General features: G+C 22.6%; 2 protein-coding genes across 5 annotated transcripts; both read right to left on the bottom strand.

Annotated features, from left to right (window-relative positions):
- Positions 1-3,069: 3,069 nt before the first annotated feature.
- Positions 3,070-6,670, bottom strand: LOC112592185 (high mobility group protein 20A-like). Of its 2 annotated transcripts, XM_025336190.1 has the most exons (9): positions 6,153-6,670; positions 5,957-6,076; positions 5,761-5,885; positions 5,473-5,607; positions 5,131-5,181; positions 4,697-4,747; positions 4,476-4,569; positions 4,197-4,412; positions 3,070-3,586 (listed from the first exon to the last, which is right to left on the bottom strand). In XM_025336190.1, exons 1-9 carry the CDS (start codon positions 6,187-6,189, stop codon positions 3,435-3,437), a joined length of 981 nt encoding a protein of 326 aa, XP_025191975.1. In that variant the 5' UTR covers positions 6,190-6,670; the 3' UTR covers positions 3,070-3,434. The 2 variants fall into 2 exon arrangements, with proteins under 2 accessions (XP_025191975.1, XP_025191976.1); XM_025336191.1 differs by lacking the exons at positions 4,697-4,747; positions 5,131-5,181 and having other exon boundaries at positions 3,071-3,586.
- A 3,553-nt stretch (positions 6,671-10,223) lies between these two features.
- LOC112592190 (UPF0729 protein CG18508) lies at positions 10,224-13,897 on the bottom strand. Of its 3 annotated transcripts, none has more exons than XM_025336198.1 (2): positions 13,862-13,897; positions 10,224-10,609 (listed from the first exon to the last, which is right to left on the bottom strand). In XM_025336198.1, exon 2 carries the CDS (start codon positions 10,576-10,578, stop codon positions 10,309-10,311), a length of 270 nt encoding a protein of 89 aa, XP_025191983.1. In that variant the 5' UTR covers positions 10,579-10,609; positions 13,862-13,897; the 3' UTR covers positions 10,224-10,308. The 3 variants fall into 3 exon arrangements, with proteins under 3 accessions (XP_025191983.1, XP_025191982.1, XP_025191984.1); XM_025336197.1 differs by lacking the exon at positions 13,862-13,897 and adding an exon at positions 12,771-12,939; XM_025336199.1 differs by lacking the exon at positions 13,862-13,897 and adding an exon at positions 12,536-12,554.
- Between the last annotated feature and the right edge of the window lie 1,479 nt (positions 13,898-15,376).

The raw sequence follows: 15,376 nt of genomic DNA on the forward strand, positions 1-15,376 counted from the left end.
TGTGTGTGTGTGTGTGTGTGTGTGTGTGTGTGTATAATGTATACGTATATATATATATATATGTTGTGTGTGTATTTCTTTATTATTACTACTATACACATCATCTAATTGTCCCGAGTACCTATCTAATATATATATATATATATTATATGTAGTATATACTCGGGCACCTAAGTATAGTCTGTATACAATATATATATATAAACTTACCTACCAGTCCTATGTATAATGTATCTAAACGCATTGTGTAAACAAGTCTCTGACATGTGATTGAGACGATTCTAACGATATTACTTCGTTATATATTATAATGTTCTATGATAATTACTATTATATTAAAATGTATATTATTATTGTGTACAGGTATACAATACTATATACTTGTATATAGTACATGATATGAGGTATATGTATATTAAAATTTATAAACTGTTGCAGAAGTGGAGTGAAATTTATTATGATTTATTACGGAGTACAGTTTGATGATACCATTCAAGTGACTACTATATAAGTAAGTGTAGTAACATAGACCTATGTATGTATTCAACACTTAACAGCTATGTTACTACACTTCCCACACAGAAATTTAAAATATTTACCAATTATTTAATTAAGTATATAACGTTGTATAATTTCCAAAAAAAATTGAATTCCCTAGACGTACATAAATTCACAATAGTTACAACTGTACAAGGTTGAACGCACAATTTAAAAAATGGTTGAACGACAATTCGACATCTATGACAAATAATTGTATTAATGATGTTATTATGGGTCCTTCTATTAGTTATACATTTGAAATTTGAATACATTTTAAAGTTTGATCATTGAACTATATATGTATTTTCTATAGACATATATTTAGTTTTTCTTCGAATTTGATGGAAAAATTATATATTTAAGTTATTTTATTGTAACTTAAAAAAATTATCCTTGAATACTTGCATGAAACTTTTATCGTACATTCTTATATTTTATACACACCATGACATTTTTAAATGCAATGTTTTCGTCAAAAAATTAATACAACTTACTGAATTACAAAAATGAAATAAATTACTTTAATAATAAGAGTCATAAGAACGCTAATAATTCAAAATTCTTTAACATTATACCCCTACCAACAATTGGAGTCAACATTTAAATACGCCAGTAACTAGGTATAGATTTAAATGAAATTGGTTTTAGGTATTTTAGTCATTTTTAGTAATGGATATTTAATTCTAAATCCGATAATTTAGTTATACACATTCTGAAATCCCAGCCAACTTTTGAGCAGTGAGGGAAAATTATTGGATTAAATTAATACAGAAAAAATGGCATCCACACTAGACATTTTTACCAATAAACAATACATTTCTGACTTCCTGAGTATACATTCATATAATATTTCTGTCCGTTATTTTACTTCGTTTACATGGATATTTTGAAACAATAAATGAAAATAATTATTTTAAATGCTTCTATTGTCATTACAAATAATTGTAATGGGTTTTCTAAAGAATCTACTATCGGTAACTATTAGATTTATTAGTAATATAGGTAAATATATGTAGATAACTAGTACCTACTTAATTCATAAATTAATTAAAATTAGCATTAGTATTGGTTATTATCAAATAAGAACCTAACTTTTACTTTATACTAAAATTGTTAACTACCTACTATAGTATTCTTAGTACCTAAAGATGTTATAAAATATAGAATAATATATATTTAAAAAAAATAAGGTAGAATAATTCAAGTAAATATTTTATTATAAATAGATACTTTTAAACATTAATATTATTTTTTAAACATCTAATTAGGTATTTAAACTGTAAGTATCAGATTTTTATATTAATAAATTCGGTATTTTATAAGTGTTATAGATATATAAGTGAACTATATAATATTATTGTATAAATTATGCATATTATCATTTATATCAACTCAACACTATATAATGCACATTTTAGAACATAGAATAATGTATAATATGAACTATGCAAACATTAAGGACATTTTAGATGCATAAATGATAATTGAAAAAATTTTTAAGAAAATCTCCTAAAAAACTGTTTAGGACACACTTAGATGATTATATTTAAGCATAAAATGGTAGAAAAATGTTGTTTATTTAAGTTAATCAATTTATGTATTATAACAGGGTACTTATCTAGTACCTACTTTTAATAATTAATCATTTTTGAAGGTCAAATCTATTGATAGTAAATTTAATACTTCACTAGTATTTATTAGATAATTTAATAGATTCAGATAATCAACAAATTCTATATCAGATAACTCTGATAAAAGTCCAATTAATTTTAATTTCTATACACCAAATATTCAATAACATAAATACTTTAATTTTAAACTGAAAATATTATAATTATTTTACCTTTAATTTGTATTGACTACCCAATTAAAATATATTTTTTATTTATTTTCATTAATTTAAATTAAAAAAGCAATTTGATCAATTATAATCTACAAGCTTATTAAAAGGTTACTTACAGTGCAATATTTGTTTTTTGTGATTTTTGAGGATTTGTCATTTTGGTTTTATATTTTATAATAATTTTACTTTATGCACGGTTTAAAAATGAAAATCAATAAGTTTTTCATTCAAATTGTAATGAATATTAAATAATTTTGAGATAATATTTAGATAAATCATTATGTCATACCCTTAAAAATAATATTCTCTAAAATGTTTGTAATAGTTGATTTTACTTGAAGATAAATAAAAAACATAAAAAGAAAAAAATTATATGTTATAGTCAATATAATGACCACATCAATCTATAAATATTCAACAACTCTAAATATACTATATGTGTTTTGAAAAAAATTGTTTATTCAATTTAATATTAGAGAAACTGTGGATATAACTGTTAACTAATGTACAAGGACTAAAAGAAAAAATATGCCAATGCATAGAAATCCAAACCCTAATAATAACAATGATGTACATTAATGTTAAATATTTTAATATAAATAATACATTACAAAAATAGGTATATCGTATATATATAAATATAAGTACTACATAGTTATATCTTATTATTATCTTCTATATTATTTTAAATATTTATAACTATTTAATTTCATTTTTGTTATCAATATTTTATAGTTTATATTTTATGCTTAGTATTTCGTAAAGAAACATCTTTTTCTACCACATATACACAAACTTCCTGAGCATACTTGTGCTTAAAATTAACTTATACAATTATTTATAATATTGGTGTACATTTGTGAATATTCGTATAAATTCATTATAAATGTTAATTTCTAATCAATTTACAACTACATATATTTTTAAATGAATGAATTTTTGTTGTTTGAAATAAAAACTATATCACATGAAAATATTAAATAATACAAAGAACAAAAAACATGATCAGATAATTTATGACAGAGTTTGATACAAAAAAATATAATTTATTTTAACATTGTGAAAAATCCAACTTAGAAATAGCTTTTTTTACATTTTCAATCCAAGAAAGATCAGTACCCGTATCAGTACCATTTGTTAGAAGTGTGGCTAAATTAATCATAAATGTGTCAATAGTTTCATTGGTAGGTGGCTCAATGTTCTCTAAAGAAAAAAATTTAACTATTATAAATTTAACTTACTAAATAATTAAAATAATAAAATAAAATAAAATGTTACACTATGTGCTAGAAACTTTGAGTTGTCAAACAACTTCCAATTTAATATTCATTTTATACAAGTAACAAGATTAATCAAAAGACTTTAGATACAATTTTTTATTTTTAGATATTGTGCATAATATTTATCATTATAAATTATTAAATAACTGTTAAATTAGTGATTTTTAAAACGTTATTTTACCAAGGGTACAAAAAAAATTAAATTATAATTAAAGTATTTCCAACAATATTTATTTGTTCCACAGCTGTTATAGGGGAGGTCAAATAAATAAATTATAAATTTAAGACGCTGATAAAAATACAAAACTGTGGAAATATTATGCTACAGGCAGTTAAACTTTTCACAGCCTATCCTATGACAATTTTTCACTATTAATTATACAAAAGTAACAAGGCTAACTAAAATAATTTGGATTCAAGTTGTTATTCTCCGATCATTCAAAGGTTTTGCATATCAAATTTTTAATATTTATTAGATAAATATTAAAATATTAGTAAAAAAATATTTTTGTTTTATCAATTTAAATATTTACCTGGGAATGAAATGTCAGCTAATGCATCTAGAAGTAAAGGTCGTAGTTTAATTAAATACTGCTCATACTTTGAACATCCAGCTTTAAAATTTTCAGTATTAGCCATTAATTTGTCAATACCATTATGCATATTTTCAATATGTTTATCTAAAACAGATACTTCTTGTTCTTGATCTGTTACTTTTTTGCGAAGGTACCTTAGTTCAGTGTCTCTACCTAGAAAATCAAAAATAATAATGATAAATAAACAATAATAAATAAAATTTTACAAATACTAACCTTTATTGAAGTTTAAAAATTCGTCAGAAAATATGGGTATTTCTAGTACAGTATTATTATCATTGGATGGTTTTACTTTTATTAATTCTTGATCCTAAAAATACATATATATAATTATAAATAATTATTAATAATGATTTTGTAGTTTTATAATATCTTAAACTGTAGTATATATTTTTCATGCAACAATCTATTATCAAAGTTACAATAGAATAAATAACCTTTTTTAATTTGGTATCACCAGATGGTTTTTCTTTTTTTAATTCTTGATCCTAAATAGAATAAATACATAAATAGTTAATAATTATTAATATTGAATTTATTATTTTATAAAATCTTATAGTATTTTCTATCTAACTGCACTAGTGTTTACTGGTGACATGAAAATTATAATATTATACTAATATCACCCGTAAATAAATAACCCAAATTCAATATAATAAATGTTAATTAATGTTATTTTTATCTACATTATCGCAAAAAAAAAAGACACCGTTAATTTTAACTCTTGACAAATAATACACAATTGAGTACGCATGTAAGATATTGTAAAAGTATAAATAAATGAAATAGATGGAACAAACTATTAATCTATTATTATATGTATATCATGCAACTATTTTTATTTAAATCACTAATAAAAAAATAATAAAACCTTTTTTAATTTTATATCACCAGATGGTTTTTCTTTTTTTAATTCTTGATCCTAAATAAAATAAATACATAGATAGTTAATAATTTAATAATTGTTAATAATGAAGTAATAATTACATAAAATCATAACATCATTTTTTTTAATAAGTCTAATATATATTTTTCATACAACTACCTTTATTCAAAGCACTAATGTGAAAAAAATAATAAAACCTTTTAAACTTTATTATTTAAAACAAATAAAAAGTTTCACAAATAATTATATGATATTCTATAAATATTATATTCATTTTAATGCATAAAATTGTTGTGAAAAATAAAATAAATTAATATATCAACTAACTTCTTGGATCTCGGTGTTAACTTTTTTTTTTTTCATTTTGCGTTGAATAAAATTTCTATATGCATCAGTCTTTTTATAAGCGGCTAATTCTTCAACATATTTAACTCGTTCTTGTTCAGCTGCTGAGAGATAATGCTAAAAAAAATTAAAATACAAAATATCTATAAAAGAATAATTTACATTTTTTTTCTAATAGATAATTAGTTAATAGTTTTCTAAATACTTATTTCTGTTTTTATTGATGAATAACATGACAATGCTTTAAAACACATATTATAATATAATTACTTGTTTTTTATCTGCCGGCAATTGATTCCATTCAGCAGCTAATACTTTGGTTATTTCAGCAAATGGTAAATTAGGATTTTCAGAACGAAATTGTTCACGTCTATCATTTAAAAATCGTATGTATCCTGTATATATAGACAAATAATAAACAAATAATCATTAACTAAAAAAATTATAATAATTAATATATAATTACCAGAATGTGGAGGTCTTGGAGCTGTTTTGTCACGTAAACATTTTCTACGTTTTTTACCTTTCATATTATTTTTATCAACTTTTTTAGGCATACCATTTTCAATGAATGCATCATCTTGATCTACAAAATTTAAACATTTAAATTAATTAATACATACCAACTATTAAAATACAAAATTATAAATATAAGTGCTTACCTGATTTATCTATAGACTCAGTGCTTTTAGTTTCCATAGTAATTTTAATAAACCAACTGGTTATTTTTCAGTTTCCTTATAAAAACTAAGTATGCAATTAATATCTATACAAGCCAACAGATTTCAACTTAACCATTCTGAGAAAATTCAAAACAACGTAGAAAAGTAAAAAAATTATGTCGAAAATCCTGAAATATTTATTTTAACATAATTTAAGAAGCTCAATTTCAACTAATGGAATAGTGTAAATACTAAAAATGTGGTCTGTTATGTAGATTTTGGATACACTACACATCTACACAAACTCAATATTCTTTTGATATTAAATTGACATAATATTGATACGGCATTCCTATTTACTATTTTCACAAAACACTCACTCTGAGCACTACGTAACAGATAGAAAGGATAGTTTTTACTACAGCACAAAAGCTTCTGAGCGACAAGGAAATTAACGTGTAAATACCAGAGAAAATAAATGAATAGATGAAAGTGAAGAAACGCTGTTATGGTTTACAATGATATCAGTCATGTTATCAATTCAATCGCCAAAAGATAAATAAATAAGTATGAACACAACCACGGTTATGTTAAACAAGGCTGTAGTCTGTAATCAAATTATTGTAATCGCGTTTAGTCGGTGGGAAATAAGGTAAGCGACATCCCCATCTTTTTATTGACTTAAGTGTTATGAAGACTTTTTATGTTTTTGGATTGTAAATTGGCCACTGTTCCATACAGTAAAATTGTAATGCAGCATTGCAAAATTTATCAATTAATGCGGTACGCATATCACAACAATATTTCATTAATTGTAGTCCTGATAATACAATTATATTATTATTTTCATTAATTATTTCCATGATTACACCACTTAATATATCATATTCTGAAAATCTATAATTCTGTAATTTGTACTAAACTATTAAATACTAAATAGTAGATATTTTTCTTACTTTAAATTTTGCTATATCTAGAACATTTGTATTTTTCACTGTTCGATTTCTTTTTCTACTATGAACTATTTTATTATGCTAGTTTGTACTTTTGTTGATTTCTATAATAGTGACAGCATAAAAAAGAAAAAAATGGAAACTTGAAATTACAGTTAACAAATTTGTATTCGTTATTTCCTAAAAATGTTCATACAGTTCTATGATTTGAACAGATAAATTAAACATTAAATGAAGTATTTGATATTAATTTTTAAATTGGAGTATCTTAAAACATATAATAGTAGGTATTTGAAATAAACTCCAATCTAGTGATAAGAAAGTAATAACTTAAAATTAACGTATGCTGAAAAACAGTGATTAAATGTTTAAGAAGTTTTGTTTTTCCTTCACTATGTTCATTACATTTTTCATTCCAGCTATATGAAAATTATAATTGTATCAAAATGTGTTATATTATTCTGCCAAATATGATAGTAAACTCAAGTCAGGTATAATATCATTAAGGTTGAAGTAATGAAATCAGTAAATTTTTAATATTGGAATTAAATTAATACAAATTAAAAAAAAAATGTATTACTTGTTGTATGGTAAGTAGTAGTTATGAACAACTTCAATGTTAAAACATCTATACTTTAATTGTGTTTTGGAGGTATGTCACACATGGTTATTAGATGACGTAAAAAAAACTTTAGATACCAGAATTATAAAAGTTACTATGAATAATATATATATTTATTTTTTATTCACAGTATAGTACAGTTTTTATAATAACTTAACAAATCAAAAAATTTTATTTGGTATATTATATTTATCATCTTTAGTTGATTTTTAATAATTATTATTTATTATAAATGTATAGGTATATTATTATTATATTGTTTATTTAAATATTTAAAATGAAATAGGCTTTCATATAAAATAACTTAGAAATTTGCCAACTAGAACTAGGTAATAGGTATTAATATATTATTAATCATATTTCAGACAGGTTGTTTTTATAACTCTTATAAAAAATTATATATTTATTGATTTAATAACATTGTAGGTAATTTTTTTCTTACTATTAGAATTTACTACATATTTATTGTTATGTATGATAAAAAATAAAAATGTTAATTGTTATTTATACATACCTAAATATTTTATATTTAACTATAATTTATAACACCATTCTTTTAGATTGATAAATTATTTTTAAAAAGTATAGAGAAAACCTTATAATTTAAAATGCTAACTTCAAAACATTATAAAATCTTCAATTGTTCAAAATAAGTATTACAAAATTTTTATTGATTTAGAAAACCAGAAATTTAAAATCCATTTCAATAATTTTTTAATCAAATTCTTTGTCCAAGTAAAATAGTTTATAAATGATTGCCTTTGCCTATATCAATCACTTTTCTCAAAACATCTTCTTACTGGTATTTACGAAATAAAAAATAATATCTATTACTATGTTAGATTAAGTTAAATTTATGAAACGGGGCAGATTTTTATAAAAAAAAAACATATTATCCATTAAAAAAATAATACAGCTTAATTAACGCCCTAAATAATATATATTGTATTACGATTATTTTTTAAAAAACTCTTATGACAAGTGGAGAAAAGCTTACAGTAATTTATTTTAACAAAACTATGTACCTAACAAATTGTACTATGATTAATATTTTGACAAAAAAAAAAAAAAAATGAGTAAATGGTAGTAGTTATAGGTATTACCAAATAATATTTAAATTTTAACTGAAAATAATAAATTATTAAAACAATTTAATAAATTGTTATTAAATTTCATGCTAGGTGTAACAAATAATATTGATAATTTCTAATTTTTTATAATTATGTTTGCAACACTAATATGATTTAAGAATTATTTTATAAAATAATTGAAAAGTTAAATAAAATGTATTTTGATGTTATTGGTACTGGTAAACAAAGTGGTTTATAGCAGATCTTAAGCATTTTGATTATAAAATGATTTTTTCATGAATGCAACATTCAATATCTACCAAAAATAAGACAGATAAAACACTACAATTTACAGTATAGATTGCAGTAAAGTAAATAAATGTAACTCAGTGACAAAACATAACCTGCATTGTCAGGAAAATGATTTATTCTGTTATTATAGTTCAGGGTTATGAATTTATGATGAATAAAAAATCAATTGTATGTATAACAGAAAAATCTGATAATAAAAATAAAAAATATAAAATACACTTAATATTTTTTTATTATTTATTAAGTAGCTAACAAAACAATACCTTTCAATCAGTTAAAATCATATACCAACTACATAAATATTTGTATTAATTTATTTTCATATTATAGGTATATATTAATAATACAGTTTTTAAATATATATTAAAAACGATATTTGATTAATTACACAGTGAATCATGGCTTACTGATAACAATAGTATAAAATAAATTCAAATATATAAGTTATTACAATCATAGAATATTTATGTTTAGTTACTTAATAAATAATTAATACAATAATGAATTTATTGTACATTATTATTAAAATAAAACTAAAATGTCATCAGAAGAGTGTCTAAGTATAATTATTTATTAGAAAAGTAAAAGGTATATGATAAAATAAAATAATTATAAACAAACAAATTACATTTATATTAAACAATAAAGTGTTAGGGATATGTTTAATTGGTGCAGAGAGGAATGTTAAGTTAGTTACCATTATATTTACCCATAATTTATACACAACTAAACAATATAAATATAAAGAGGTATGATTCCTATTTTTATACAAACTTAAAGTTTTAAAATTGAATTGTAATCAAATGTGTATTTGAAAATGATGAAACTGATTTAAATGTAATTACTGATATACAATGATTATTTATCACAAGTAATAAGTAAAATAACATGACAAATGTTAATAAAACCTTGATAAAATAATTTGATATACACAATACCAAATTATATTTAAACTAGTAATCTAAAGTAACATTTTCAATAAGATTTTTGATTCTAACTTGAAATAGCCCATGCATTTATTTATGGTAGAGAAATAAGTATAGGACATTAAAACATAAAATATAACATTGTATTAATTACATACAACAGCTCTTAAATAAAAATAATTATTTAAACTAATAAAACCACAAAATAATTCAATCAATCACAATTATAACAAAATTCATTCTTATAATAAATTACTGTAATAGTATGTATGTTTAAAGATTCTTTTTATCAGTATCAGATGTTTCAAGTGGTTCTTTGAGTGATGTTTCACTCGTGTTTGTCTTGTTTACTTGATCCTCGGTTGACTTTTTGTTTTTATTAATGCACGGGCAGGATGATAGCAATGAGCAAACTTGATCATCGCCAGCATTATTTTGGTCTTCAGAATTTTCAACTGGTGTTCTGAACCAGTTTAACATAGGCTTGATAATACCCCATAAGAAGAGCAACAATGGCACAAGCACACATGGTACACAAACCATTATTTAAGAATAAGATATCTGTCTTGATTAACTGAAACGTAAACATTTTATTTTTAATAATAAAAAAGCTGGAGAAGTCTCTATACTATGTATTAAGTGCAGATGTCAAGTATACTTTGTTATTGAGTAGGTAACTACAATGGATGTGTTAAATTTAAAATCAATTATAAATCATTATATTATGTAAAAAAGAGAAAAATTATGTTTATACTATATATTTATATTAATAAAAGAAATTAATTTTTATATGGCAGGTTAAACTAATTTTTGAAAAATAAACCATCTATATTTTATAATAGTTATTAAAATATTACTTCATACTTTCATATACATTGAACACTTCTTTAATGTATACATCTTAATAGCAAATACCCCTAAATAGCGTACAGTTTTTTGGAAATAAGATACAAATTTACCTAAAATTAAATTCTTTGAATAGAGTGTCTAGTATTTAAACCTTTAAATACTAGATATTCTTAGTCTTACACTGTAATATAATTAGTTGTTATTAATTTATAAATCAATACTAATATACTGATATAAATAGCTTAAATTTAATCTAAATATTTTGAGTAAAGAAAATATTAGTAAAAGTAATGACAAACTATTGACTTTTTTTTATTCCAATAAGGTCAAATCATAAGGAATCTCATGTCAAATTTTCAAGTCTTGGTTACAAAAATTTGGAATACAAAATACTTTGTTAACTATTATGACTTTAATAAATGCTGTCAAAATTTAATTTTCAAACTCTTGTAAAAAAAAAATTATGTGTATTTTAATACTTTTCAATTTACACTTTAAGGTAGTTTTAAATAGAAAATGTTATCTAGTTTGTACTTATAATTGATCCAAATTAAAAATTGACAGTACTTTTTTTTACAATTGGAAAAAACAAACAAAAAAATTAAAGAAAAATAGGAATTTTTATACAAATCCAATATTATTATTAATAAAATAATTGTTTTGTAACCATAATTACTAAAATTTAAACATTTTTTGCTCGAAATTTTTTTTATTCATGCACAATGGGTTATCATTAAATTCGAACTTAATTAAATTGATTATAGTAATTTATTCAATAAAAAGTTCCACTTGAGACCTAGTATACCACCCACTTGTCTAACTAAATTTTGTATATTCACCTGATTAAATATTTAAATTAAAACTAGGAGGCTCATGATAATTTATTTATACTTTTAAAAGTTATTAATACTCATTTGTAAAATAAATTACTTAATTACCTAGTTTGTTATACATTGAATTTTTAAATTTATTCGTGAAAATGTAAGTCTTATTAAGCACATTTATAACTTAAAATTTTGTTATTATTAATATTATTAATATATATTTTACAATAAAATAATTGTTGCATAAGTATTGATAAATATTTTATTTTTTTTTTTCAAGGAAAGAAAAAAATGTTATTTTTGTCTATTCAAATTAATATTTTCTGGTCTAAAAGGCATCACTCATCTGCCCTCACCCCTAGTGATAATTGTAATTTCATAAAATAATAACTTATGTTATTCATTGTTCAATTATATCATGATATCTAATTACATAATATACCAATATTTATAAATAAAAAAAAAAAGGGAAAATTCAAAACTTTACGAAGAAAATATTTAGTGTTACACATCTATTTGTTTCTGAAAGATCACCTAAAAGCTAAAGTACTTGATTAATCTTTCAAAAAGCTCAGTTATATTTTAAGATGAGGTAACATTAACCATAAAATATCGAAATCAAATTATTTTATTTTATCACTGTCAAAAATATTTATTCAGAGTGTCTTATAAAATGTGATGCTGGGGACGTGAAAGTACTTACATAAACTCGGTATTATTACATCTGAAATGGCCCTCGTTTTAAAACATATATTTATATAAGTATTTTTTTTCTATCTAATTATGAAAATTTAATATCAAAATATATTTCTCAAATAAAGGTATACCTTCAGAATACACTCTGGATTTCACCATAATTTGATAATATTTCCATAAATGAATACAATTTTTTACATGCAATAGTGCATTCAAATTCTCATATTGATAAAATTGTATATGAAATAATTATGCTCAATTTAAACCATCTTTTGCAAATACATGTTTATAAAATTATTTTCTCATGATTTTTCTAAAAAAAAAAAATCTGCACTAGGGTGAATAAAAATGGTAGAAAGAACTTACAAAATGTAAACGAAGATTCACAGACAATTGTGTTAATCTATGACACACTCAATTGAAGACAACAAATACTACTGTATACTTGCTACTTTTAAGAAGAAAATAACTATTGTTTTATCTTATCAACAAGAAATACGAAAATATAAATAAAAGTATTTTAGATTTGTAGCACATTAAGAATGATTTAAAACAATAATTTACGTAACTCTTTGTATTATACTGTAATAATTACAAGTAATTAGTAATTACTATTTATTTTCCTGTTTCCTCATGAAAACACTGATAACAGTGATAACAGATCGATAACCGTATAGATATAAGACGTGTTATAATTTATAATGTTAACAATAATAACAATAATTTCATCTATCAATGCTGGATCTGAGAAATTCGATTTTTTAAACAACGATTGAATTATTTATTGGCATCTACCTATTACAATATTTAAGCAAATAATAATAAATAATTTACCGATATTATTAATCAGTAAAAATATATATAGCTTGTATAACATTTCAATTTTCAAGTAATCATTCTTGTTAAGACCATTGACTGAAAATCGACATGCAACTATACGAATGTTATTTTAACGCCATTATAATATTATCTTGTATAATAAATAATAATATACCTTTTTAAACTGTCAACGAATATATTCATATAGATGAAAAGATCACCCATATATTATAACTACTCTACATACATAATGCATACACAGATAGGTATTATACAATATACAATATACATATAAACAATTAGCTAATTCACGTTTCTTTACAGTATGAAAATACACGCAAAAACGTATTTACAGTCAACACTCGTAAGAAATACTAACAAAACAATAGAATAAGAATATGATTAATCGTCACATTCTTTTGACATGCATAAACCACGCCGGAATAATATTATCCGTATTGTGCAGTATCTACACCTACACCACCAGTTACAATCGTAGGTAATTGAACACTGCTACACACCAATGCTGAATCGTCGATTAAAAAAAATAAAAGCAAAAAATTTAGGAACTAAAAAATACATACCTATACCTACACTATGTTATATTCATGTAGGGGACATTGTTTATAGTGACTTACCGATAACACCAATGTAGACAAATCTTGGAGTTATATTGATTCCGCAGAGTCATCTATTTTTTAAAACAATTATTGTAGGTAATATATTATATCTATTCCGTTTGTTTAACTATTAAAATATTATCTAATTACCTATCGATTTCACCTTACGACTTACGAGTCTTAAACGTATAAAAAGGAAGAAATAAGTAACCTTTCTGCTATACGGTATTTATATAGGTAATAAAAATCATTAAATAAAACAGTATAAGTCACTATAGGTACCTACCTAATAGGAGAAAGGTAAGAAAATTATTATTATTATTTTTAATTTAATTCTTTATTGGTTTTATCTTTGGTCTGTCTTTTTTGACGCTAAATATGTTAATTTATTCTTCGACCTTCGACATTTTAATAAATCGAATTTATTGCTTTTTTTATGTATATATAAATGTATTTGAATAAATTTTTGGTTTAATTAAGCTCTCTCGATATACTTACCTATATTTACACTGTAAGTACATATTAATATAGTGATTTTATACTCAAAATAAAGTAATGTACTTACCTGTTTACAGTTAATATTTTAGTTTCTGAATATATAGGTACCTAATTTATACTTGGCATTCGTTCATTTTGGTTGATTGTATGTAGATACATTTACTACTTAGTTATATAGGTACCAATCTATGATTACATAATTTTTCCCAATTACTAATGTATTCATTTACGTGATGTTATTATGGATATTATACCCTAAAATATTTTTATTGTTTTTATGCATGCTCATTAAAATAAAAAACAATCATGTCATCAATTACAAATTCAACTCATTCTATTCTTCTCCAAAGTCAAAGACAAATATTCGTTTATAATGTTTATAATTATCCACTCGTTTATCATGGGCTATTTACACATAATTATAGACAATTATAATATCTACTAAATTATAAATTCGTGATTTGAAGACACCATCTTAATCAAAGAAAATAACAAATGGATGTAATGCAATGACTATATTGATTTTAGAACAATATCACTTTAAAATTCAGTTGATAATAAAATAAATGGGTTCAAAATAAGTAAATAACCTGTGCTAACGTATTATTACTTAAACTAAATAGTAGTATATATTTGTATGTTCACAGCAATTTTCAGTAGGGAAATTAAAAACATTTAAGGGAGATTTTCACGAAAATCGCTATTATTTTGTGTTATACGAAAAAAAATGTGCATGAGTAGAATATTTCCAATTAAACTTTTTTAATCTCTCTGCTGAAAAGTACTGTGAACAAACAAATACATACTACTTAAACTTTAGGTTCTAAAGGCTATACCGCTATAAGCCAGATGCTTGTCAAACGTCAAAACAGTAATATGCAAAAATTGTTATAGCTAATAGCTATCAACAGCTTACTATACTTATATAACTATATAAGTACATTTATTTTTTGTACCTACATTATGAGTTATCATACTGGATCGTTTGTCAACACTGTAATCTCGTAGTAATGTGGAAATTATTGTATATAGGTA

The sequence above is a fragment of the Melanaphis sacchari genome, unplaced genomic scaffold (assembly GCF_002803265.2).
Source record: "Melanaphis sacchari strain LSU unplaced genomic scaffold, SCAv2.0 Contig15_pilon_pilon, whole genome shotgun sequence".
Taxonomy (NCBI): Eukaryota; Metazoa; Arthropoda; class Insecta; order Hemiptera; family Aphididae; genus Melanaphis; species Melanaphis sacchari.